The sequence below is a fragment of the Tursiops truncatus genome, chromosome 1 (genome assembly GCF_011762595.2).
Source record: "Tursiops truncatus isolate mTurTru1 chromosome 1, mTurTru1.mat.Y, whole genome shotgun sequence".
Lineage (NCBI taxonomy): Eukaryota > Metazoa > Chordata > Mammalia > Artiodactyla > Delphinidae > Tursiops > Tursiops truncatus.
The window spans coordinates 109,648,927-109,674,319 of record NC_047034.1 but is presented as its reverse complement, the minus strand read 5'-3'; the positions used below and the strand labels follow the sequence as shown (position 1 = coordinate 109,674,319).

At 42.7% G+C, this 25,393-nt stretch overlaps 1 protein-coding gene across 6 annotated transcripts in view; it reads right to left on the bottom strand.

Annotated features, from left to right (window-relative positions):
* The window catches only part of LPAR3 (lysophosphatidic acid receptor 3), a 72,159-nt gene extending 48,974 nt beyond the window's left edge, over nt 1-23,185 (bottom strand). Inside the window, exons 1-2 of one of the 6 annotated variants that reach the window (XM_019919920.3) lie at nt 23,018-23,185; nt 22,727-22,842 (exon numbers count right to left, since the gene is read on the bottom strand). Coding sequence is in view for 1 of the 6 variants with exons in the window: in XM_019919916.3 (XP_019775475.1) it covers nt 20,472-20,486 (15 nt within the window). In the remaining 5 variants the exon portion in view is untranslated. The other 5 variants (XM_019919918.3, XM_073787946.1, XM_019919919.3 and 2 more) reach the window with 5 other exon arrangements.
* Nucleotides 23,186-25,393: the final 2,208 nt, after the last annotated feature.

Here is a 25,393-nt window from a genome sequence, read left to right as displayed (position 1 = left end):
GTTTCAAACTACAATGACAACACTTGTTAAGCATGTGGTGCAGGGCTGGCGACTTTGGCCTCAATCCTCCTTCCTTACCTTTTTGTTCACTTCTTTCTTATTCTCCTAATCCAAATTGTACCAGTGTGAGTTTGCATATTGGATTTTCCACCTCAATCACTTCAAGTCAGTTTCCTTCTCTGGGCTCTCTTCAACACTGATGGTAGTAGAAGACCAGGCCTCCATGGGTAAGACTAGGATCTGGAGTCCAAGGGTGTGAGAACACTCCCGCCAAGGAGGGGAAAGTCCTCCAGACACATGTCTGAAAGTAGACCCCAAAATGGGGTATCAAACAGACAGGCAAGACACTAATCTCAGGACAAGATCTCTTGCAGCCCAAAAGTGAGGGATTCTGGCCAAGGAGGGGCTGGGCAAGGACTCAAACAATGCCCGTCCATCTATGCTTATTAGGGAGACCAGGTGTTCTGCCTCACAGTAGTCTGGCTATAGCCATGAAGTGTCCAATCAATGGAGTGGGGTTGAAGGCCAGAAAATCTAGCTTCAGGAGAGAACGACCACGGGCTCTCTCTCGAGAAACAAGGCTACAACTTTTTTGCTGGAAAGCTGGAGATCCAGAAGGCCCAGGCACTGAGCAGTCCGCTGGCGGGAATGAAGTGGCTCTAACAGTAAACGCTTACTAGAAATCCCCAGCTCTTAAGGCTCTTATAAATTCTACGGTCCAGTACCACATCCAGAATCAGGATAAGTGGATCAAATATCAGCCTGAAGTAGTACAAAATAGAAATGTATCATAGACAGTCTTCTTTTTATATATTCATATTTTAGTGGTATTATGATATTTTTAATGAATTAGATATATGCATCCCTGCTGTAAAGAATGAAAGGCAAAATATCATTTTATATGCTTAAAATAAACAAAATGGGAGTGGTCTCAAGAGACAAATGGTTCTAGTGCCTTTCAATTACAAGGAAGGGGGATTCAATTTTAATAAGGACAAAACAAAGATACAGCAGGGCAATATATCTACACTACATCTTGATAATTTTCCCAAATTAAAACTATAGATCTACATGATAATTTTAATAGCTTCATAATATTCCAGTATGAACATACCACACTTTACTTAACTAATCCCTAACTGTTGCATATTTAGCTTGTTTCCAATATTTCACTTTTACAGGCAAGGCTACATTCTTATGCATTAATCTTTACACACTTGGCCAATTATTTCATTAGGATTAATCCATGGATTAATCCTAAGTTGATGAAGTAAAGAATATAATTTTTTTTAATTATTCTTTACTTTTTTTAAAGTAAAGAATATAAATTTATTTAAAGATTTCTGATACATGTTGTTGAACTGCCCTTGAGACAGATCATATTTCTAATCCCACCAGCACATATAAGAGTTGAATAGCAGATACTAATCTAGTGAAATTCAATTTTAATATCCAAGGAGAAAATGTAGCTTTCAACAGTATTGAAAGTACACAGAAATTCAAGACAAAAAAATCCAAAAACCACATAAGAAATTTTAATAATTATGTGTCTTCTCATGTGTGCAATTTTTTTTTTAATAAATTTATTTATTTTTGGCTGCATTGGGTCTTCGTTGCTGCGCACGGGCTTTCTCTGGTTGCAGCGAGTGGGGGCTACTCTTTGTTGCGGTGTGTGGTCTTCTCACTGCAGTGGCTTCTCTTGTTGCGGAGCATGGGCTCTAGGTTTGCAGGTTTCAGTAGTTGCAGCACGTAGGCTCAGTAATTGTGGCTCATCGGCTCTAGAGCACAGGCTCAGTAGCTGTGGCACACAGGCTTAGTTGCTCTGCGGCATGTGGGATCTTCCCGGACCAGGGCTCGAACCCATGTCCCCTGCATTGGTAGGTGGATTCTTAACCACTGCGCCACCAGGGAAGTCCCTATGTATGCAATTATTATGTGTCCTATCACAAATGAAAAATCCTTTTTATTTTGCTATATGTTTTAGACAGCTAAGAGAAGCACATTTCTAATTTTAAAATTATATTATTCTTGATTAACTCATCAGTTTAATCAAGATTAAATTGTCAGACAGATGTAGGAATTAACATACTACCAAAAAACTTTAAATTTTCCTAACTTCCTTTTTTTTTTAGACATCTTTATTGGAGTATAATTGCTTTAAAATGGTGTGTTAGTTTCTGCTTTATAACAAAGTGAATCAGCTATACATATACATATATCTCCATATCTCTTCCCTCTTGTGTCTCCCTCCCTGCCACTCTCCCTATCCCACCCCTCTAGGTGGTCACAAAGCATCGAGCTGATCTTCCTGTGCTATGCAGCTGCTTCTCACTAGCTATCAGTTTTACATTTGGTAGTGTATATATGCCGATGCCACTCTCTCACTTTGTTCCAGCTTACCCTTCCCCCTCCCCGTGTCCTCAAGTCTATTCTCTAGTAGGTCTGTATCTTTATTCCCGTCCTGCCCCTAGGTTCTTCATGACCTTTTTCTTTTTTTAGATTCCATATATATGTGTTAGCATACGGTATTTGTTTTTGTCTTTCTGACTTACTTCACTCTGTATGACAGACTCTAGGTCCATCCACCTCACTACAAATAACTCAATTTTGTTCCTTTTCATGACTGAGTAATATTCCATTGTATATATGTGCCACATCTTCTTTATCCATTCATCTGTTGATGGACACTTAGGTTGCTTCCATGTCCTGGCTATTGTAAATAGAGCTGCAGTGAACATTTTGGTACATGACTCTTTTTGAATTATGGTTTTCTCAGGGTATATGCCCAGTAGTGGGATTGCTGGGTCATATGGTAGTTCTATTTTTAGTTTTTTAAGGAACCTCCATACTGTTCTCCATAGTGGCTGTATCAATTTATATTCCCACCAGCAGTGCAAGAGTGTTCCCTTTCTCCACACCCTCTCCAGCATTTATTGTTTGTAGATTTTTTGATGATGGCCATTCTGACTGGTGTGAGATGACACCTCATTGTAGTTTTGATTTGCATTTCTCTAATGATTAGTGATGTTGAGCATCCTTTCATGTGTTTGTTGGCAATCTGTATATCTTCTTTGAAGAAATGTCGACTTAGGTCTTCTGCGCATTTTTGTGTTGGGTTGTTTGTTTTTTCGGTATTGAGCTGCATGAGCTGCTTGTAAATTTTGGAGATTAGTCCTCTGTCAGTTGCTTCATTTGCAAATATTTTCTCGCATTCTGAGGGTTGTCTTTTCGTCTTGTTTATGGATCCTAATTTCCTTTTAAAGGGGTCTTAACATTTATTTTGGTTCATAAATTTGGTTGAATTTGTAATCAGATGATACCCTAAAACCTCAATGATTCTACTTCAAAAATCTTCAAGTTCAACTTTCCCCCATCAAAACCAAAATGGCATGTTCTTTGACACATTTTAGCAAAATTCGTCCTGGGAATGAGAAGCAGTTTTGTCTTCCAAAGTTGAAAACCACAGGAAAACCATGATTAACCAGAACTCCCACCACACAGTTCCCTACCTCCAAGCCTCAAATTCTACTTTTGGGAGAAATAGACAATGAGAATATTAAAAGTTCATATAGGGAATTGATGAAAAAGATTCCACGGGATGGCATATTATACAGCCATTGAAAACCATGTTTACTATGAAGTTGTAGTGATATGAGGAAAAGCATATTCCATTATTTTAATTATAAATATATACGTATGTATACATATACAGATATTTATGTATACATACATATATAACATACATATAAACACAGACAAATGTGCTTGTGTTTGTATGTCTTAACGATTTTTAAAAGATATAAAAAGAAAATAAGGAAAAGAACTCAAAGTGTAAATAGTTAATTAAGAATGGTAGAATTGTGGGTCATTTTTTAAAAATTCTTTCCAGTTTTTTCTATGTTCCACATTTTCTGTAATAAATAAATAAATAGACTTTTAAATGCTAGGCTACAAATTCTGTCTTAGGAGCACACATTCTACTTCATCTACCTTTCTTTGACAACTACGACAATGAAAAATCAAAATTAATGCTCAAAGGAAAAGCCTCAAGGATTCACTTATGTTCGTTATTACTACTCTTACCAGCACAGCGCACTTTAGCATTTTCCAGTGTTAATGAAAATAAAATGGTTTTCTACTTAAAACTTCATGTAACCACAAAACCTTATATGCTGACAACTGATCAAATCAAGACGTCACTTTCCCCAACTCTCTTATAAAACATTTCCTAACACAATTGCTCCAGAGCCCCAAATATGAATAACTAGAAGTTTCTGAATTAGTACTTTTGATTTTTTTCTCTCTGCCATATGCTATCAAGCTTGTTGACAGTCCCCAGTACATATTAACTACAGATCACCATATTCTCTTAGCTGGAAATTACCAAAAACTTTAGTGAGCTTATAACAAATTATCGACATAGTTCCTCGACCTCTCTCAAACCTTAAAGTATGATTCTATTATCTAAGCCTAAACATCCCCTCCACAGAGATACCCCTCTCTGACCAATCGAAAGTAACCCCCAGGTCTCGCTATCAGAGAGCCTCATTTTCTCTACCAGTTGTGACGTATTTTTGTGTGTGTGTTTGCCTTTATTATTCACCCCCCCCACTGCTAGACCATTTCACTCCAGGAGAGCAGGGACCTTGCCTTTTATGCTCATGTCTATAGCATCAGCATGTGTGGAAGGAAAAAAATGAATCTGCACCCAACACTATCTCTTCCCCCACTAAAATGAAGAGGTTCAGTTAAATGCCTTTGAAAACTTACACATCATCCATTAAATATGCAAATTAGAGAACTTCACTAATTAACTATGTGTTCTTGGGTTAGTTACTTAATATCTTGACTTCATTATTACTATTTTTAATTGCTAATATTTGAGTGATTACTTTGTGCCTGGTGTTGGACTAAGCATTTTATGTACGTCATCTCATTTAATCCTCCCCACAGTGATGTAGATACTACTAGCATATCCATTTTGCAGGTGAGGAAACTGAAGCAACCTTGCCTAAGGTTGCACAACTAGTAAGTGGAAGATCCTGGCTTCTCTTCAGGCAGCTCTGCTCCCAGGCTTGTGTGCTTCTCTACAACACTACATTTTCCCTCTACAGACAAATGAAACACCAGACAGAACAAGAACTATAGTCATACTTAACAACAACCATGGGATTACCAAAATAGACTGATCCCATCAAATCACGTACAAAGACTGTCTTGCACTGTAAAAAAAGTTAGGCATTCTAAATAAACTTCGGGTTTTTTTATTTTGTTTTAAAAGCCCTGAGAAGTACAGAAAAGGCATTTTTTTCTGAAAATATGTTTTCAAATTTTACAGTAAGCAGGGCACACAATACAATTTCAAGACTAACGTTGCTAAACTTTAATTCTGCCAAATCGCAAGCTGTTTTCTTTTTTCTTTTTCTTTTTCTTTTTTTATACTTAAAGGTTTAGAGGGTTTGAATAGTTCTGACCCAGAAACAAAAGATGTTAAACTTCGGAGGTATCACCACAACTTCAAACTTCAGTAATTTAAGACTTCATAAAATGATGGTTTAGAAAGTCTATATGTGGAATCCAAATGAAAACTTCAGGAGCAAAGCTTTCATTTAGACTCTCCCAAACTTGATTCTCTGAAAAACTGTCCAGCCAGCCCATAATGTGGAAACAATTATGAAAATTAAGACATGTGCAAACCACCCAAGCAGCTTATTTCGAGCTACATCTTACGAGACAAGTTACTGCTGGCCTTTTAGTTGACTTTCAATAACACTTTCTTTTCCCCTTAGGACGAAACAGGGTGCATCGAAACAAGATCATTTGGTGCTGTGCACATTTTCTTTTCCTGTGGTCTACAAATGTAGAACTATCCTCCCCTCTCTGGAAACTCCAGCCAGATGGGAGTTGGAGATTAGGTTAGTTGGTAGGCTAACGACCAGAAGAGACCACTCCTTCTAAGCAGTCACGTTTGCTCACTGAATTCTTTTAATAATTCACGTTAACGGAAAAATTAGGATCGCATGGGAGATGTAAGTCCACATATGATCCTCGAGGTTCATTCTAGCCATTAGTTTCAAGGCCCTTAAACTGCTCCTCCTGCCAGGAGCCTCTTCCCCCAGATAACTTCAGGGCTCACTTTGCCACCTCATTCCAGCCCAAAGGTCACTTCACCAGAGATTCTCTTCCCTGCCCCTTTGTAAAAAAAGCACCTCACCCAAACCCCTGCCCTCACAGCACTATCGCTCTTTCCTCTGCTTTATTCTTCTCTACAGCGTTTCTCACTACCTGACACCATCTGCTTGGGGTTATGGTCTGTCCCCACCGTGTGCTTAGGAAGTCAGGGCCTTTGTGCTGTTGTAGCACATCCACAGCACATGGAACAATGCCCAGCACACAGTAGGCACTCAGTAAATACTAGTTAAATGTAGAATTAAATTAAGTAGCCTTGGGCACACGTGCCCCCTACCCAAACTGAGCATTCTTACTTTCTTCTACTGCTGCATACTCTCTAATTTGGGTCTCAGAACTCTTTCATTTTCTTCTGTAGACTTGGATCCAAGCCCTGCTGGCTGAGAAGTGTGAGGAGTGGTGTTTGCCACCCTTGAACAGAGGCTTTACCAGAGCAGACAAGACAGGGTGGTCTGAAGGGCGGTCCCACCGTAGAGACCCCCCAACCCCCTGTCTGTATGGACATCAGAAATTATGACTTCTCTTTGAACATAACTTCCAAAGAAAGGGAGACCCAATGGCCAAGGTAGAACAATTTGAGCAACAAAATAAATAAAGTAGGATTGGACTATATAACCCAATGCATTTTTAAAAATCTATTAGTCCATATTGTTGGAAGTAAATGACTGAAAAAAATAATAAATGAAAAAGAAGAGACATATCTCCCATACAGAAAAATTCCAAATAAATTATGTAGATATTCCACTCTAAAGGAGGGGAACATATCTCCCACTCCGTAAGTGTGGACTGTGCATGGTGACTGCCTCCCAAAAGGAGAGTATGAAAGGGGGCGGGGCTCACTTTTCAGTGGAGAAACTTGACAAACATGACTTCGGCCAGGTGATCAAGGTCAACATCAACAGTGATAAGTCATGTTGCTAGTCTGTAACCCTGATAAAATATGTTAAGAATGGCACTTTACTCTGTAATCTTCCTTCCCAAAACCCATAACCCCAGCCTAATCTGAGAAAAACCTCAGACACATCCCAGTTGGGAGACATTCTCAAAAACCATCAAGGTCATCGAAAACAAAGAAAATCTGAGAAACTGTCACAGCTAAGAGGAACCTAAGGAGACATAACATCTGAATATAATGTGTATCTCAGATCCTGGAACAGAGAAGGAACATTATGTAGAAAGTAAGAAAATCTGAATAAAGTGGGACTTTAGTTAATAGTGATGAATCTATATCAGTTCATTAGCTGTAACAAATGTACCATATTACTGCAAGATGTTAATAATAGGAGGGGAAACCATGTGTAGGAGTGGGAGCATAACATGGGAACTCTCTATTCTATCTGCTCAATTTTTCTGTAAATATAAAACGGTCTTATAAATAAATAAATATTAAAAATAGATTTTAAAAAGAGAGAGGGGAGAGGATGTTATCAATTCTACTATACCACAGTAATTTCAAAATAAATAAAGCCTGCAGCTTTCATAAGCAGTTATTTTACTCTTTGCTGTGGTAAAATAACACAAAGGAGTAGCCACCTATTGGAGATTCAATTTAAACAGATATTATCTATGACAGGGTATTGAGATCCTCGATATTCTTGGGTAAAGCTAATACGTTTACTTTAGGGGTACCTGTTACACTTAACTGTAGGGCTTTTACAGGTCTGGTACCCTATCTTAATACACTAGACCATTTCTCTTAAGAAAGCTGAACTCAACTTTGTTAAAGTTTCATCACTCTGTTTCTTAAGAACGAATAGTAAACTCACGCACATAAAATTGTTCTGATTGTGACCCCCTGCTCGCCACACAGCAACAAGGTCCCACGGCACACCGAGTGCTTCTACTGGTAGTAAAGTTCCCAAGACAGCAGCCACAGAGGAGAAGCAGGCACACACCCAGTGCGCTTGGGAAATGAGAAACTTCCATGCCTCAAGTCATCTTCGGCTCAATGACACACAGGGGCAAATGCAGTCAGAGCTCAGCAGGATAAACAGGTTATTGTGCCAGGGCACGTTTCTGAGTCCTGTAGGTAGGGAGGACAGCCTGTTGCATGTCAGCTGTTTCAACCACTGCTTTCTCTCTCTCCATTGAGTGGGTGGATTTACAAGAGGCCACGGTATATACAAACAGCTGCTACCCTAGGACTTGTTTAATAAACAACTATAATCAAATGTATTGTTCCTCAGATGTCACTGATGACTGAAGACCTCTTAAACCTCTTGGTTAAACAGGAAGGCAAACTTGAAAACATACAGAACTAAACCAAATAAACGAGGTGAGACAGGGATTTTATACGATCAGCAAACTCCCTGACTCAGCTTATCCAAATGTAATGTAAATCTTTAACTGTGTTTACTTTACCAATTGTATATGATTTTAATCTCATCTAATTCATTAGGCTGGAAAGATGACAGACACATTTTGTCCTTTGACCCTCTTAAAAGTAAAGACACTAATCAAAATGCTTAAAATGAATAATATTTATATATAATATAACCCCATATGTTCTATTATATACCAAATAATCCTTAGATCATCATGTAATCACATGTTTGAAGGAGGAGAGAATGCCAAAATTTAAAGTGTGGACATTCATCTCTGAAAGAGATATTCTTCTTGTACAAAGAACTTCGTCATTCTGTGAAAATATATTTTGAGAAATTTCAAAGTTCCTACTTACAGCCAATGACTTCCCATAAGAAGAAAATTAGATTTCTTTACATTATAAAATTCACAACAGAGAAAATTTTGGTCCAAACTGTTTGTCCTGACTTAACCATGAACTGCATTCATTCCTTGGCTCACTCTCCGTTTCGTGACTCAGTCTCCTGCCACCAGTCCTGAGAAGGATATTCAACAGCCTCTTGTTCTAAATAATCCCCCGCTGTTCCCAGCAATAGGTGAATAGTGATCTGCAGTGACCCCTCCTTGCTTCTGGAAAGCACACCAGCTCAGGTTAGTGCCTGACTGAATTCTGAAACTCTATACAGGCAGGACAGTCATATTTTCAAAGCATGTGGCTATAGTGGGAAATGGTTGTTTTAATGAAGGCTTCAGAGGCTCCAAAGGAGGGTACTGCTGTTTCATCACTAAAGCAAGGAACTCGTAGCCATCCCCATCCTGCCCCCCTCTCCCACCCTATGCATATCTCGTAGTAAAACAGCACATCTGTATGAAGGTAACCAGGTCACGGAAATGCATATAAAAGGCATTTGAACGCTGTGCCTGATCTCATCCATTGGTCCCTCCAGCTCCCTCTCCAACCTCCTCCACTTGCTCTTTTCCCTGCAGGACTGAATCAACCGGCTTCCTTGCCCTCCAGCTCCTGCCCTGAGAGGTACAGCGAGAGGTGAGGAGGAGTGGGTGGGGCAAGGCTGAGACATTGATTCCCCTGCTCCCTCCCTGCCAGGTCGCTACGGGTTGGCTGGGTTAGTACCTGGCAGGCAGCCTCTCCTTCTCCCTCCCCTTGGCTTCCAGGTTGAGGGGTGTTAAAAGCTCCTTGCTGTTTCTAGCTCTGGGTCATTGTACCATCTCTTGGTTTCCATGAATTCTGCCCTCCCCCAGTTACCAAGTTACCATCCCCCGCTCCAGATACCAAATTAACGATATCATGTTTCCTGTGGAACTCTGAGCAATACAGATATCTTCAAGGACATTGTAATACAACAGTGTTATTTGTAAGGTGTTACTATGTTATAGATTTTTCTTAAATCTTTTAGTAAGATATAGTACACATAATATTTCCCAGCTATAAGTGTAACAACTCTCAGAGAAGGAAAGAGGAATAAACTGTATTCCCAAAGGCATGGGCCAGTATCACAATTCTTTGGATGCCCCCTATGTCCCCTTAGAGTACCAGAACCCTAGTAAATTTCACTACACACAGTAAGTGATTCAGTCAATGAGTAATTTGCCCATAGTTAGAGGCATTATATACAACAAAGATGATTGCACTGGATTCCAACAGATCCCTGCATGTTGAAGTCTACCTCACAGATGTCCCCCAGTGTAATCAAGGATCAGTGCCAACTCTGTGCTCTTGTATACCATGGAAATAAATGACATGGGTTGAAGTGTTTATTGGGACCTAAGGTTAGCCAGGTTTGAATCTAGACACTGCAGAGAAAGAAGCAGTAGAGTTTTCCTTAAGGTGCTGTGAGGAGAGCAGGGCAGAGGGGGTCAGGGTAATGACAACCTGAGCCAAAGGGGACACTGCAGCCCGATGCAAGGCCATGCAGCCATCACTACGAGGACTGCCTTTTGGTGGCACTACTGATCCATCCTCCACAGTGGCATTTCCAGCGGCAGGGCCAGCCGTGGGAGATGCTGGATAAGCGCTACTCTCCAAGAAGCTCTGCAGGCTGCAACCTAGGTGCAGATGCTATAATGGCAGATGACCTTTAGACCCTGGGGACACAAGCTAGACTTAGTCACTGAGTAGACAAAGAAGCATGGGGGCTCAAGGCACTGGGGGGAGGGAGGTCAGGAATAAACTCATTTCTATTCCATCAACAGTCTCATCTTAATTCTAGCGTTCCTCACCTCTACTCTTCGTAAATTAATACAGACGCACTTGGGGGAGACCGGAGGTGGTCCTTGACTCTGGAACCTGTACACATCTATATACCTGGAACTTTCAGACATGTGTATATTCATTCTCCTAAGGTGACTTTTTATTTACTAAATTCGGACTCTCTTTTAGCCACTGGAGGGGGACTCCCCTGATACTGCACTGTGGAAGCAGTCTCTGCCTCAGTGTCAGCCTTTACTACCATACTGTGAGCTTCTGAAGGGCCACCACAGTTTCTCACTCATGTCTGTGCACCTGATGCCCAACATAGGTGCGTGGACAACGCGTGTCTGGTTCACGTGTTGGTTAGTTTTAGTTCACTGGTTGAAAGCAGAAGAGACAGAAACTTGATCACACTGGATTGAATAATGCTTGGGTGATACGGAAGTGGAAAGAAAGTATAGGCTATTCTTCCAAGAAATTTGGCTGACAAATACTTGGTAGCTCTCCTGTGGCATTCAACACATCATATTAAATATTGATTCGTCTTAGCCTCACTTCCAAACCTGTTGGAAGCAGAGCTAGTATCCTTCTGTCTCCCTGTTCTCTGAGGCACAAACACAGAACCTTGCCTGTAATCAGCACATAATAAAAATATGTTCAATTTTATTGAATAATTCAATAACAATTCCTTTGTTTCCAGTCCTCTTTTTCTTTGGTTTCACTGTGGACACTGAGAGAGTTATTCTCTTTTTGTAACTCCCCTCCCAAGCCTCTGTGACCCTACTTTTTCCTGGTTCTTTTCCCACTGTTCTCAGTATTTCTGTCTCCCGTTCTTCAAGGCTGTTCTTCAGCCTTGAAGTGTACATACTCCTAGACTTGGCTCTCAGCCCCCTCTTCTTTTCCCTTTAAACTTTCTTCCACAAGAGCTATGATTGCTCAAGTTTTTTCCTCTATGTGCATGACTCCTGAACTAGCTCAAGCCCTGACACCGCTCATGTCCTCTCACCCTCATGCTAAGCTCCCAAACTGCCTTCAAGATAAACAAGAAGAAAGTCACCATAAGGGTAGCATGTATGCAGGCTGGGACATGAAACCTCCCTCAGTTCAGCTGTCGGGATAGGAATAGAGTTTGAGGTTTAAGCACCAGGTTTTAATGCAGGGGCTAAAACAATGGTGGCCTCGGGCTTCACTAGCTGTTTGTAGCATAGCATTTGCAAGCTGGCAGAGAGGCTTGGGATTGAAGAGGCTTCGTCCAGCTCACACTGGCCAAGACCTTTTGTCCTCCCTCCTCTGGTGCTTTGCTTGGGCTCAGGGTAGACTATTGGAACCCCTTTCCTGATGCCCACTGATCCTGACTGCTGCAGTGTCCTAAGCCTTCAGATCTGCCCCTGCCCCAGCGCTCTGAATACCACCTTGTGGATTCCAGCTCCAAACCTGGGTATTTGATTTCTAGATTTCCTCCTGAGAATGGTTCTCAGCCTCTTCTCGCATGAACTTCCCTCTTGTTAACCTCACTGCACAACCAGCCTCTGACCCCCTGGTTGCGTGAAAAGGCCAGCAGGACCCCAGACTCTATTTCCGAGAGGCCCTGTCCTGAGTGACAAGGCACTGAACTCAGAACAGTTCTTCTAACTCATTTGCCCATGATTGTCTGCTGCCCTGCGAGTTCTCTCACAAATATTTCTTTTATCATTGTCTAGCTTTATGGTCTATGGCACAAAGTGTTGAACCATGTTTTCCTTTCCTTATAGAGTAAAAAACTCTATTTCCCAGCCTCCTTACAGGGAGGCATGTGACTAACTTCTTGCCAATGGACTGGCACGAATGAAGTACGCTGCTTCCAGGTTAGCCCTGAAATAGCGTGTGTGCCTCCGAGCTCTTTCACCTTCCTGCAAGCTGGAGCTCAAGCAGCCCTGTGATCAGCACTGAACCTTCAGACCAGGGCAAAGCCCTAGAAGCACAACTCCGAGTAGTCCAGGGACACGTTTCCATTAATGAGGAGATAAGTCCAGAAACTGTGAATAAATACCTAGAAATGTTTGCGACAATTTGACACTGCTGTGAAATACAAGTGTGTGATCTGTGGAGTATAAACCAAAAGTATTTGTCTTCGGCACACTGGCAATAAAAAAAAATCCAGTCTTGAAACAAAGGGAGTTTGAGAAACATTGCCCTGGTGGATAGTGGAAAAACAAGATAAAAGAAGCCCTTCAGACTCAAACCACTCACCTCAGGACTGTTAACAAGAGAGAAAAATAAACTGTTGTCTTCAAATCACTGTAATTGGAGGCCTCTCTGCCTAAGAAGCCGGCAGCTCTAGATGCAGGCACTGGCTGCTTCTCGCAGCTTTTAGCAAGGCATTCCCAGAAAGAGATGAGCTCAGGCAAGGATCGTTTGTAAGCAAAGGTGGAAAAGAATGGTCAGCAACCAGAAGCTGGAGGCCTTGGAAGATTAGAAAAGTGAACTGCTTCTGCGACCCCATAGAGCAGAAAATAGTATCACTGCTCACAGCCTTTCTCAAAGGCCTCTCAATAAAACATGGCATTGGAACAAAGAAGTCAGGCCGACAGTAAAGGGTAAGCGTGCATTCTCCTGCCCAAGTCCATGTTTTAGAGGACTTCAGGGCAGAAACCACTAAGGAGAGGAAAAGAGAGATGGGCCCAGCATAGAAGTTGGGAAAAAAGAAATGCCTGAGACCTTGATCCAAAATAGAATTTGGATGTGGTAACTGGTATATGGAACTGACTAGAAGCAAACAGACCAGAAGCCTATAAACTTTTTAAGGAATTATACTGCTGTGGAAGCCACAGAGTGGCCTGGAGCTCACACTTTCCAACACCCATTTCAGATATGGTCACAGAGGGTAATGGACAAGGAAGAACTTCCCAGGGAACAGAGTCAAAGTCAGGACCACCAGGAAGCCTCTCACATACAGCAGAGGAAGGGACCAGGGCAGGGAAGTCTTAATTGCTGCCCAGCAGGGTTCCATCATGTCTGCTGCATGTCTCTCTTTCTTCTGAAGGGGAGTTTTGTTTTGTTTTGCTGTGGTTTGCTTATTTCCATTCCTCCAGTGCATAATGGACATTCGTTGGTCAGAATAAATAAAGAAATGGACATTTTAGCATGGGTATTTAAAACAGGGTTTAGAGAATGGAAGGCCAGAACAGTGGAGCTCTGGTCACCTAAACACTTTCAAGGAGAGCATGGCAGGCTGTGACACATAGGAGGGCCGGGTAGTGGGGGGGAAAAGGAGCAGAAGCTTTGGCGTCAGCTGAACCCGGGTCAGATGTAGGCTCATCACTTTCAGCGATGGCTCTAACCTGGCATACTGCCGATCTGGCCAGAGACTTTTCCTTCCTCTCTAAAAATAACTACAACATAATAACTACAACAACTATATAGGATTGTTGAAAGGATAATTAAAGCAATGTATATAAAGTGAGTAGCAAGATGCTTAGGACATAGGGTGTACTCAATAAATGGTAGATAGTACCTCCCAAGAAAGTTAACTCAATATTTCCCCAAAATTCAATAGAATATACGACTGGCATTCTGGAATTTTAACTGTTCATGCTCTAACACTTCAATTTAACAAAGACAAATAACAAAGGCATCCTATACTTACACTAAAATAACCACAGTCCAGGAAAGACTCTTCTCCTGCCTAAGAGTATGGGCCTAGAGCCACAGTGACTAGGCTTAAGAGACTGCCACTTCCCTCTTCTGTTGCTTGAAACAAAGCAGGGAGGCAGGAGTGTAGAAGTGGGTGAGGAAGCAGAGGAGAGACAATGTGGTGTGGCAGAAGAACACAGGCTTCAGGTTCTGCGTTCAAATATTAGCAGATAAGCAGGTAAGCAGAGTGGTTAAAGAGCATGACCCCCAGAATGAACATCATACTCAACAGTGAAAAACTGAAAGCTTTAAGACCAGAAACAAGGCAAGGAGACCCACTCTGGCCACTTCCATTCAACAAAGTATCTCAAGTCCTAGCCAGACAAGACAAGGATATAAAAGGTATCTATATCGGAAAGGAAGGAGTAAAATCATGTTTGCAGATGATATGATCTTATATGTAGAAAACCCTGAAGATCCCACAAAAAATAACTGTTAGAACTAATCGATGAATTCAGTAAGGTTGTAGGATACAAAATCAACATACAAAAATCAGCTGCATTTCTATACGCTAACAACGACAAGCTTTTTGGAAATTAAGAAAACAATCCCATTTACAATAGCATCATACTGAATAAAATACTTAAGAATAAACATAACCAAGGAGGCAAAAGACTTGTATACTCAAAACTACAACACAATGATGGAAGAAATTAAAGAAGACATAAATAAATGGAAAGACATGCTGTGTTCATGGATTAGAATCTAATATTGTTAAGATGTCTATACAACTCAAGGTAATTTACAGATTCAGAACAATTCCTATCAAAATCTCAGCAGCATCTTTTTTTTTTTTACAGAAATAGAAAAGAAATCCTAAAATTCACATGAAAACACAAAGGATTCCAAACAGCCATAACCATCTTGAGAAAGAACAAATCTAGAGGCCTCATACCTCCTGGTTTCAAAATATACTACAAAGCAATAGTAATACTAAGTTACAGTAATCAAAAAAGTATGGTTCTGACATAAAGACTGACATATAGATCAATGGAACAGAATAGAGAGCCTAGGAATCAACCCATGCATATATGATCAATTGATCTTTGGCAAAGGTGCCAAGAATATACAATGGGGAAAAGACGGTCTCTTCAACAAATGGTGTTGGGGAAACTGGATATCAAAAGAGCAAAAGAGCATGGCCTCTGGAGATAACTGGCCTGAGTGTGAAGCCTTACGTACCAGCAAGTTAGTTAACCTCCCTGTGCCTTAATTCTGTCATCTATAAAATGGGGATAACAACAGCACCTTCTTCCTAAGACTATAGGGAGATTTAAATAAGGTGCTTAGAATAGCCTCTGACACAGAGTGTTAATTTCATTACTGTTATTATCAGTGGGGCCTGAGAATAGTTACTTAACCTCTTTGAGCCTCAATTTCCTCTGTTACAAAAGGGAGACAAGATCTAACTTGTCAGGTTACTGGGTTACTGGGGCAAAGTGAATGAAACAGCCAATGTAAAGTCCTCAACCCACTGCCAGGTCCAGAGGAGTGAGACAAGTCCAGTAAAGCAACAGGGTAAGTCTGTTCCCAATAGGTTGGGGAGGAGGATCCCAAGAGAGATTACCAGGGAGGGGAGGTCAAAGGAGGCAATCCCTCCCTCAGACAGGGTGGGTCACCGGCATTACAACCCCAAGAACGTCTCCCCTCTACCACCCTGTCCAGGGTCACTAACTGGTGTTTTTCACTATCAGTTGAAACTACTTGGTCCCAGAGAATAAGTATAAAAGGAGTTTAGCCAGAGGGGTTGGAAACCTGATGTTTAACCTTCTAATCATATTACCATGCTTCCTCTAGACTACTCTATCTGGATCATAGAGTAATCCCTCAAAATATATTCACTAATATACCACTGAACAGTTTTCAAAGTGAGTTCATGTCTCTCTTCCCATTTGATCCCATGGTGAGATGGGCACTGTAGCTTTCTCCATCTTACAAAGAAAATTAAAACTGGGAGACACTGATTCACTTTGACCAGCTCTCATCCTTCTAGCCCAGGGCTCTTTTCACCACCCTGACCACTGGAGCCTTTTTTCCTTAGTTAATCCTCTAACCCCAAGAGAAATAAAAATGCAGATTTGTTCTCCATAATGACATTAATGCCTTTTGCAAATATTTAGTGATTCTAGACGTAATATAATGTGGTTGTGGTAAATGTCAATAAAAATTTGTAAATGTACCTCTACTTAGAATTGTTGACAAGAGTTTATGGGAAAAATCCATAATCAAATGAAAAGGACTGAATAAAACTCTAAATACACGATAGAAAATAGCGATGATTAGTCAGTTTGCCTGCTTCAGAGAAAGCTCAGAAGAGCAAGCAACCCAGTTTACTTCTAACATATTGAACGATATAACGTAAGAAACAGTTTCTCCTAAAGCATTTTACTTTCTCCATCAACAAAATAGAGACTACCAGTTGAACTAGGCCACAGACATCAATTATCTGACTCTAGAAATTAGGCTGGAAATTAACTGAGAAAGGCTAGTAATGACCTAGTAGCAATCCACGGAAACCTTTAAAAATGTATATGCTGTTTCTATCTTTGCTTTCTTTCATTCCCATCTTCTTCTCTCTTCCTCTGCCTTCTCTTTTCTTCCCTCCCCAGAACTGAGGGGTCAGCATGTGGCTGAGAACGCAGTATAATGGAGAGAGTTTGGGGAGTTGCACAGAAGCATGGGCTGTGGCTGGGGAGCCACACAGAGTAGTGAGCTGGAGGGACTGGAGGCTGATAATAAAGTTGCATAGACACACGGGTTAGCAGGCCTGGCACCAAAGATGAGCAGCAGTGGGAAGAGAGATGGACAGAGAGGAGGCAGGATGGCCTTTGTGGCTGAGAGGCGGGCTACTCTGAGCAAATAAGTAAAAATATTGATGGTAATGAGAGTCAAGTTTCTAACTGCCAGAGAAGATATGTAAAAAGATATAAAGCGATAAGACTAGAAAGGTCCTTGGGTGTTGGACTGGAATTGGAGGTATTAGTATGAACTCATGATTTTACAATATATGGCCTAATGCAGAAAATATATAAATGTGTATGTGTAAATACATATATACATATATTTCCTAGCTCTGTCCTTTGAGAGATCTAAGACACCCCAGCAAAAATGGACACAATCAACCTTCTGGATCTTGGTTTCTAAATACCATTCTCTACCAAAAAGGATGACTAACCAGGAGAGGGAAAGTACAAGATAAACCTGGGATGCCTTGTGGTGACAGAAAATTTTTAAATGTTCAATGGATGATAAGGATGTCAAAAGGACAAAGGAGCCAGTTCAAAGGGACTCCCACTGGTCAAACTGAGAACAATTTGAGCATCAAAATAAGTAATTATAGCAAGAGATCTCAACATATTGTATACAAAAGGAATCCACGAATACTTCCTAATATAAATGAATAAATGCATGAAGGAGAAAGAAAGTTCTTCCTAATAGCAGAATGCCAACTAACAAATGTGGAAGGAGTGATGGAAATAAAGAATCACCATTTGGCAACCTTCAGAGAGGTGGCTGATTCAGGCAGAGGTCATCAGTGAATGATAAGGCTGTAGGTGGATGTTTAATGAGAGACAGCTATTAGCATAACCTCAGAACACCTCCCCACAAATACCAATAAGTTTCAAAGGGAAAAATGGTGAATTTAAGGTGGGGAGATCTGGCAAACACCAACATAACCAGGTGATTAAGGCCAATATTCCAGTGGTGGACAAGCTGACATCGTGTACCTTCTAATGCGATGTGCTGACAAGAGCAGAGTACCCTGCCAAGAACATATGACCTAAGTCTGGTTCTGAAGAAACACCTGCTAGACCCAGGTTGAGAGTTATCTACAAAATGTTAAGACCTGTACAACTGCAAGGACTTTAGGAACAGGGAAAGTCTGAGGAACTATTTTACAAAAGACATGACAAATAAATTTAACATGGATCCTAGATCAGACAGGAAAAAGAGACACTTGGGGAAGTACTGATGATATATGGATGGGCTCTGTGGACGGTAGTGTTGTACCCGTGTCAACTTCCTCGTTTGGTGGTGGAAGAATTAATTTTATGGGCCAACTTGGCTGGGTTAAGGGATGCCCAGGTAGCTGGTAAATCATTATCTGGGTGTGTCCATGAGGGTATTTCCAGAAGAGATTAGCATTTGGGTCTGTAGACTGAGTAAAGAAGATAAGCCTCACCGATGTGGCTGGGTATCATCCAATCCCCTGAGAGACGGAATAGAGCAAAAAGGCAGAAGAAGAGCAAATTTGCCTGGTTGCTTGAGCTGGGATGTACATCTCCTCCTGCCCTCAGACATCAGAGCTCCTGTTCCCAGGCCTTCAGACTCAGACTGGACTACACTACCAGCTTTCCTGGTTCTTCGGCTTGCAGATGGCAAGACCGCAGGACTTCTCAGCCTCCATGATCCCATGAGCCAATTCTTATAATAAACCTCCTCTTATAAACAGCTATATATGTCCAATTGGTTCCATCTCTTTGGAGAACGCTAATCCTAAGGCCATTTTTATAGAAAAAAATTATATGTATTTTCTCTTTGCCAGACCCATGTGACAGTTTAGTTCAGGGAAAGGGCTCCCATTTAAAGGACTGGCCTATTAAAAATCAACCAGGGGGGCTACCCTGGTGGTGCAGTGGTTGAGAATCTGCCTGCCGATGCAGGGGACACGGGTTCGTGCCCCGGTCCGGGAAGATCCCACATGCCGCGGAGCGGCTGGGCCCGTGAGCCATGGCCGCTGAGCCTGCGCGTCTGGAGCCTGTGCTCTGCAACGGGAGAGGCCACAACAGTGAAAGGCCTGCGTAAAATACAAAACAAAACAAAACCAGGGCTAGTAGGTCCTGCAGCCTAATGTCCCAGGGCACAATAAAGACATAGGACTAGCTGATGAGTAATTACGGGGCTGACTAACATTGTTTGGAAGGGGTGAGGCAGGCTATACTGGGCAGGCTGTTTTCCAGAGCGACACCCAGTCTGGCCTGGACTAAAGTATATGAATGATTCACATCTGAGGAGGGGAAGCAAGGTCCATGGGAGCAGGGAGGGGCACAGGCAATGAAGTTCAAGGAAGTAGGCAGACAGGACCAGAGGCTAGGGGTCAGGGGCCGCAGAGGCCAGGCCAGGAGATGAAAAGGAATAAGGATGATTGACATCAGTCTGGGAAAGAGGGGGCGGGGACAATCCAGGAAGTCAGACCTTCCCCTCACTGGGCACTACTCTCCTGGCTCACGAGGCAGGTCAGGCAGAGAGCAAGACACACCTCTCAGATTGAATTAAATAATTAGCTTAATTGTTTGTGTGGGGGGGTGGGGGGATGCCTTGAGTCAGTTTAGTGCTTTGCAGAGTGAACCTCAGAGACTTAAGTTAGCAAGAAGGCACAGGAGTGTGAGGACGGCACAGGGCACCCCAATTCAACGTCTGATGATCTCCAGTACCACTCTCCTCTGTCTCATTGGCTGATTAGTTAACCCTATGTTTCTGTCCACTAAGAACTGAGATGAGCAGACAGTACAGGTAATTCTAAGAGGGAATTAAAACTTCTTTGGACCTTTTGCCCTGTGCCTTCGATCACACAACGTCAGGTAATCTCAGCCCTGAAATTTCTCTTCCTTTCATATTTCCCACAGAGCAGTTTCTCAACCTTTGGCAGGATTTCCTCCTTAAAATCTCATATGCTATCAGAAGGCAGGAAAGAGGGGTGTGGAGAGATGGCAGCAATGACCACTTAGCATGTCCAACACCCACATGGAGATCCTCCCGCCCCCTACAGCCTGCCTGGGGTGTCCCACATCTGGAGGCCCTGTCTCTTTATCCAACATTTATGTGGCCCTCACCAGGTGCAAAGCCCTTTCACATGCCTGACTTAATGGGACCCAACACAACCCATGCAGGTAGCTAGAAAAGGAATTATTATCCCCATCGTGTGAATGAGAAAACTGATTCAGAGATGATAAGTGATTTATTCAAGGTCACAAGAGCTCACAGGAGTGGTGCTGGGGTTAGAACCCAGACCCCTGTACTCCAAATTGCCTCTCTAACCCAGCACTGTGAAAGCACAAACTCTCAGGGCTTCTGCAGACAGCTCTAAACCCCTCACCTCCATCTCTCCCATCCGCGGTAGAACTAAGTTCCAGGGGTCTCCTCCACATAAACACAGAATCCAGGATGAGGGACAAAGGATCAGCAAGGCCAGACAGGAGGCAGCTCAGTACCTGCAGGAGAAATGATGGAGGGAAGAGCAAAAGGACCATGGCAAGGGAGGAGGAAAGCAAGTAAGGAAAGCGAGCAGAACATCTCTAAATCACCAAGGACTTGGGAATCTACCTTTGCACTCTCACCACTGCAATGTACATTTGCACCATGTTTATAGAAATGTCAATACTTTATCTAGGAGGAAAAGAGGGCAACCAACATATAAGGAATACTTCCTGTATATCAGAGACCCTGCTAAGTGCTTTCTCTTTTCATCTTGGGAGGTGGATATAATCTTCATTTTTACAGACAAGGAAATTAAGGCTTAGAGGTGAAGCAAAGTATACAAGGTTACGAAGCCTGACCTGGAACAAAACCTGGTCTCTCTGCAAAGCCCTGCTCTTCTCTTTATACCACATTAATAATACCTTAGGCCTGGGCTCTGCCATTTAGAACCTTGCAATCAGACTTAAACACTCTGCTGGTTATAATCACAGGCTACAGAGATTTTGAACGAATGTACAGTCCAAGGAGAATGGTTAATGGGTAATTCGAGTTATAGTAATTCCCATTCAAGTTACAGTGATTCCCCCTGCCACGGCCCAAAGAAATAAGACGCTGGGGGCTTAGGTTATGGTGGATTTCTGCTCCAAGATGAAAAACTTGGGGGAGAGGCAGCCAGCCTTGGGCATGTGTACACCACTTTGAGAATGTGTACCTTGACTGCTGCCTGGCTACAATGCTGTGTGTGCAGTGGTTCCTCTGTGCCTGTGTATTTTGGAAAAATGAGAGAGAATCAGCATGTAGATTTTCAAGTAGGGTCTGATGGACATACATGAAAATAATCCCATATTGGAATGTTTTCATTTCAGTCTTCATTCAGAGAAAACATATGCAGATCTGTTCTATCAAACATCTTGTAAAACAGCCAGATACCTAAAATAGATCTGATCTAACAATATAAAGAGGCTGGTAACTACTATTTATGCATTTGTCAGATTTAGAAAAGAAATGTGTTATTTCTCGTTTAATCGAAGCTACAAAGTTTTGAACTCTAAAGACAAAAGAAAACCTGAAAATGTGCCAAAATAATCTATTGTCCTAGTTACCTGGTAGTAACAATCAATATAAGTTACATCCAGATGATTGGATGTCCAGTCCCTACATGATACAGTCATACAGTCTCATGGCACAAGAAACAAGTCCAGAAGCTTATCTCAAGTACATAAACCCCACTGGTAGGGTTTGCTTGCTGGTCTTTTTAGAATGGCCCAGTTTGTTTAGACTAGCATGGTGTTAATAGAGCCAAGGTTGTGTGTTTTTAACTGTATCACTTCTGTTCAAAAAAGAGGAAAACTCTATTCCCAGGACTCAGACCACACAAAGTTGGATGCAATTCCTCACTGTAAGCTGGGCTAGCAACCACTGATAGGTAGTTCACTGGAAAACCCAACAACTCTCCTTAGCAACACAAAAGTTCATGCATTAATGACATGCTGTGCAGTGCATGAAATAATAAGCGACTTGTAAAGAGATCACCTGTTTGGCATTTACTTTATTCTCCGACTTACAAAAAGCAAGTAGGAACCTTGAGAAGCTAAGAGGCCCTTAACTTCTAAAGTAACGTTCCAAGGCCAGGTAATACTCAGGGCAGCAAAGAAGTGAGGAGGGAGAAGTGTACGACAATGACAGTAACGAAGCACCAGGAACACACTTCGTGGAAAATACTCAGTTTAAAAATGCTTTTGAGGGCAGTTTAAATGATGACCTTAATAAGACTAAATTGTTTCCAATACTCACAGTCACTCCTCCAACTACTTGCTTGAGAAATTTCTAAGCCATTTTAGGTAGTCGCAACTTGTTGAAGGAAAGCAATAAAGTAACGCTGCTACAGAACAAAGCACTTTTGTCTGCCGGTAGTGAGAGGGGGACCGCGGGGACCGTCACTTACTCTCAAAGCACAACCCCCAACAGTGTCACTAGTTAGTTCGTAATAACCATTTCCCGAATCTCTGGATGCCTTGCTTGGTTCGAGCTGTTCCCTAACACACCACAGGCTAGGGAGTAACTGAAGGCTGGAAAATGTTATATCCCTAGGCTCCACGAGAGAACCTCAGTTCACCATCGACGGCTGTAAAACCGAGTTTGGAAAAGAAGCACCTGTGCAAAAGCAGAGCGGAGCCTGCGCCCCGCTCTGCGCTCCTCTGCGCCCAGCCCACCAGCCCACAGCTGGGGCGGGCGCTACGCGGATTCTGCATCCCGACTGCTTCTCCCTCCTAAAATAAAAAAGAATTTTAAAAGAAGGCGGAAAGGGCAAGATGCGCCACACACCGCCCAAAGAAGGCTGTCCCAGGTACTCGGAATGGGTCTGGGGCCCGGGCTGGACGCCAGGCAACCCCGAAAAGCCTCCCCATGCGCCCCGGCCGGCCGCCGCTCCGGGAACCCACTCACCGCTCACGCTCGCCCGCGCCGCGGAGCCCGGGAGCGTAGACCCCTGCTGCTGCCGCATGCCCTCGGGGCCGAGCGCGACAGGGAGACCGGGGGCCGGGCGCGAGCAGCCGAGGGCGACGCGACAAGCGGGCAGGCGGCGGCGCGCCTCCTCTCCAGCGGACGCTGGGACCCGCCCGGAACCCGAGGAAAGTTTGGCAGAGCGAGGGGTGGCGCCAAGGGGGCGGAGGGGCCGAGTCCCGCCCTGCCCCTCCCCGCCCTGCCCGACCTTTCCCACGGGAGAGCGCCCCCCACTGGCGAGGCACGGATCGGCGCTCGGGGGCTCTTCTGCTGATGCCCTTCTGCCCGGGACTGGTCCCCAGGAGTGTGGCCGGCCTCCAGGGGGAGATGGCGCCCACTCAAGGACCGCTAGCACCCACAGTCCCTACAGGGCCGTACCTCGGAGCCCCGTATTAAATCACTGTCCTCCTGTCCCTCTCCTCACACTGAGGGGAGAGATTTGTTTGAAGTGGCTTCAGGGAAGTACAGCCCACGTGTGAGGCAAGCTCACCGCCAGGCTGACCGCTTGCTCTAAAACTCCAGCTCCAAAGCTATCTGAGGGAGCAGGCAGCCCCCAGAGGCCACAGGTGTTCACAGACATTTGGCTTGGGACCCTTCCTGGGCACCTTTTTATTGAAACAGGAAACAAAAGATATTTTAAGTTCTTGTAAGAGAAATCTGGGCCTCTTGGGGTCAATACTCTTGGATACTTTGTTTTTCAAAGCTGAAATATAAAGCCTCCACTGACCTGCATTTGGTAAAGAAGAAAGGTGCAAAGTAAAACAATGTTTGTCGTGAACACTTTGTTCTCTCTGAGCTCTGCAAAGCAAAAAGAGGGCACAGGTGTGCAGAGAGTTGGGTTCTCCCGGTGACCTCAGGAGGGAAATATTGTGAGTCCTTCCTCCTCATTCTTTAAAACCTTGGGAAAAACTGAGAGCATATGCGGGAGATGTCTTCCTGTAGCCCTTTGCCATTCATTCGTTCGTTCATTCATCATTCAATATTGACATTAGGTCTTTCTGTATGCCAACTAGGAACCATATCCCAGGAAACAATCTGGACCTGCCTTTTACCATCAAAGAAATTCCACTCTCTCTGAAAATAATGTTTTTATAATGCTTTATTCCTTGTGCAGTGGATCTCATCCCATAGGCCATGACGGCGTGGTGTGCCTCAAACCTTCACAGGGAGGCTATATTTTGATCAACATGTGCCCAAATTATTGTTGCTTCACCTGGGTGTGCAGAAAATGACTCTGTTGTCTTACAGGTGAACTGCGTAGAGAGAGATGCAACTTACAATGTTAATGCTAAAGAACGATCATGTTTACCCGCACAAGCAAAATTCTTGCAGATGATATATATAAGAATGAGGCCAGGGGAGTGAACAGCTCAACTCAAATAGCACAGTGCTGAAGGGCAATGTAGTGAACACAAAAATTCTCAACCACCAGCACATAGCAAATGCTTGACTCAACAGATATGTAGTATATTGAGTGAGTAACTTGTTGTAGGCTGGACTGGGAACTGTAAGTACCACTTAGAGCCTACTTTTTGCTGGGAAATTTGTTCCAAGTTCCAAACAACTTATTAGCAAAGGCACTTTGGCAACACATTATGTTGTAACTTGAGAACTTCCTGAACTGGATTCTGTAGAGCCAGATGCGATTACCTTTAATGTATGAATCCTTAAAAAGGAAGAAAGGATAAGGAAACATGGTGAGCTGTGTTGCAAAAGGAAGAAGACATTCTAACTAGATGGTTTTCAACAAATGTGGCTCAGATCTTAGCAGAAGACAAGGAAGTGATGTAGGAAAGAGATGCAGAGGGGAGGGGGCAGAGAGAACATCCAATTTATTGACCTACAGGCAGGAACAGGAAAAAGAAGACAAGAGGCAAAGTAAAGAGAAAGATGTGGCCCCCAATTCTGGTTTTTAGGAAGAAACTCAGGGATTATCCACCAGAACTTTCTTTAAGTCCTCATAGGGTCTACAGTGTCTCACTTCTCTACCAAATATTTTTTTTAAATCAGTAAAACCAAATTAAAATTAACATCAAAAAATGGTGAACACAAAGCCTGAGGGTATACTTTGCCTTAAAGAGCACTGGCTGGAAAATCATTCAAAACTTTTTCAACAAACATTTGCTGATCAGCTTCCTGTATACAAAGTGTTGTATTTTGTGTTCCTGGAGATGTGAAGATTTATAACATTGTTTCTATAAGCGGAAGGGGGGCTGGAATTCTACAGTGCTTGATAGAAAGGAATAGCGATGGCTGAAGGAACAATTATGGCCTTGGAGAACTTGTGTCAGCCAGCATTTCCTTGGCAGGGAATAAATG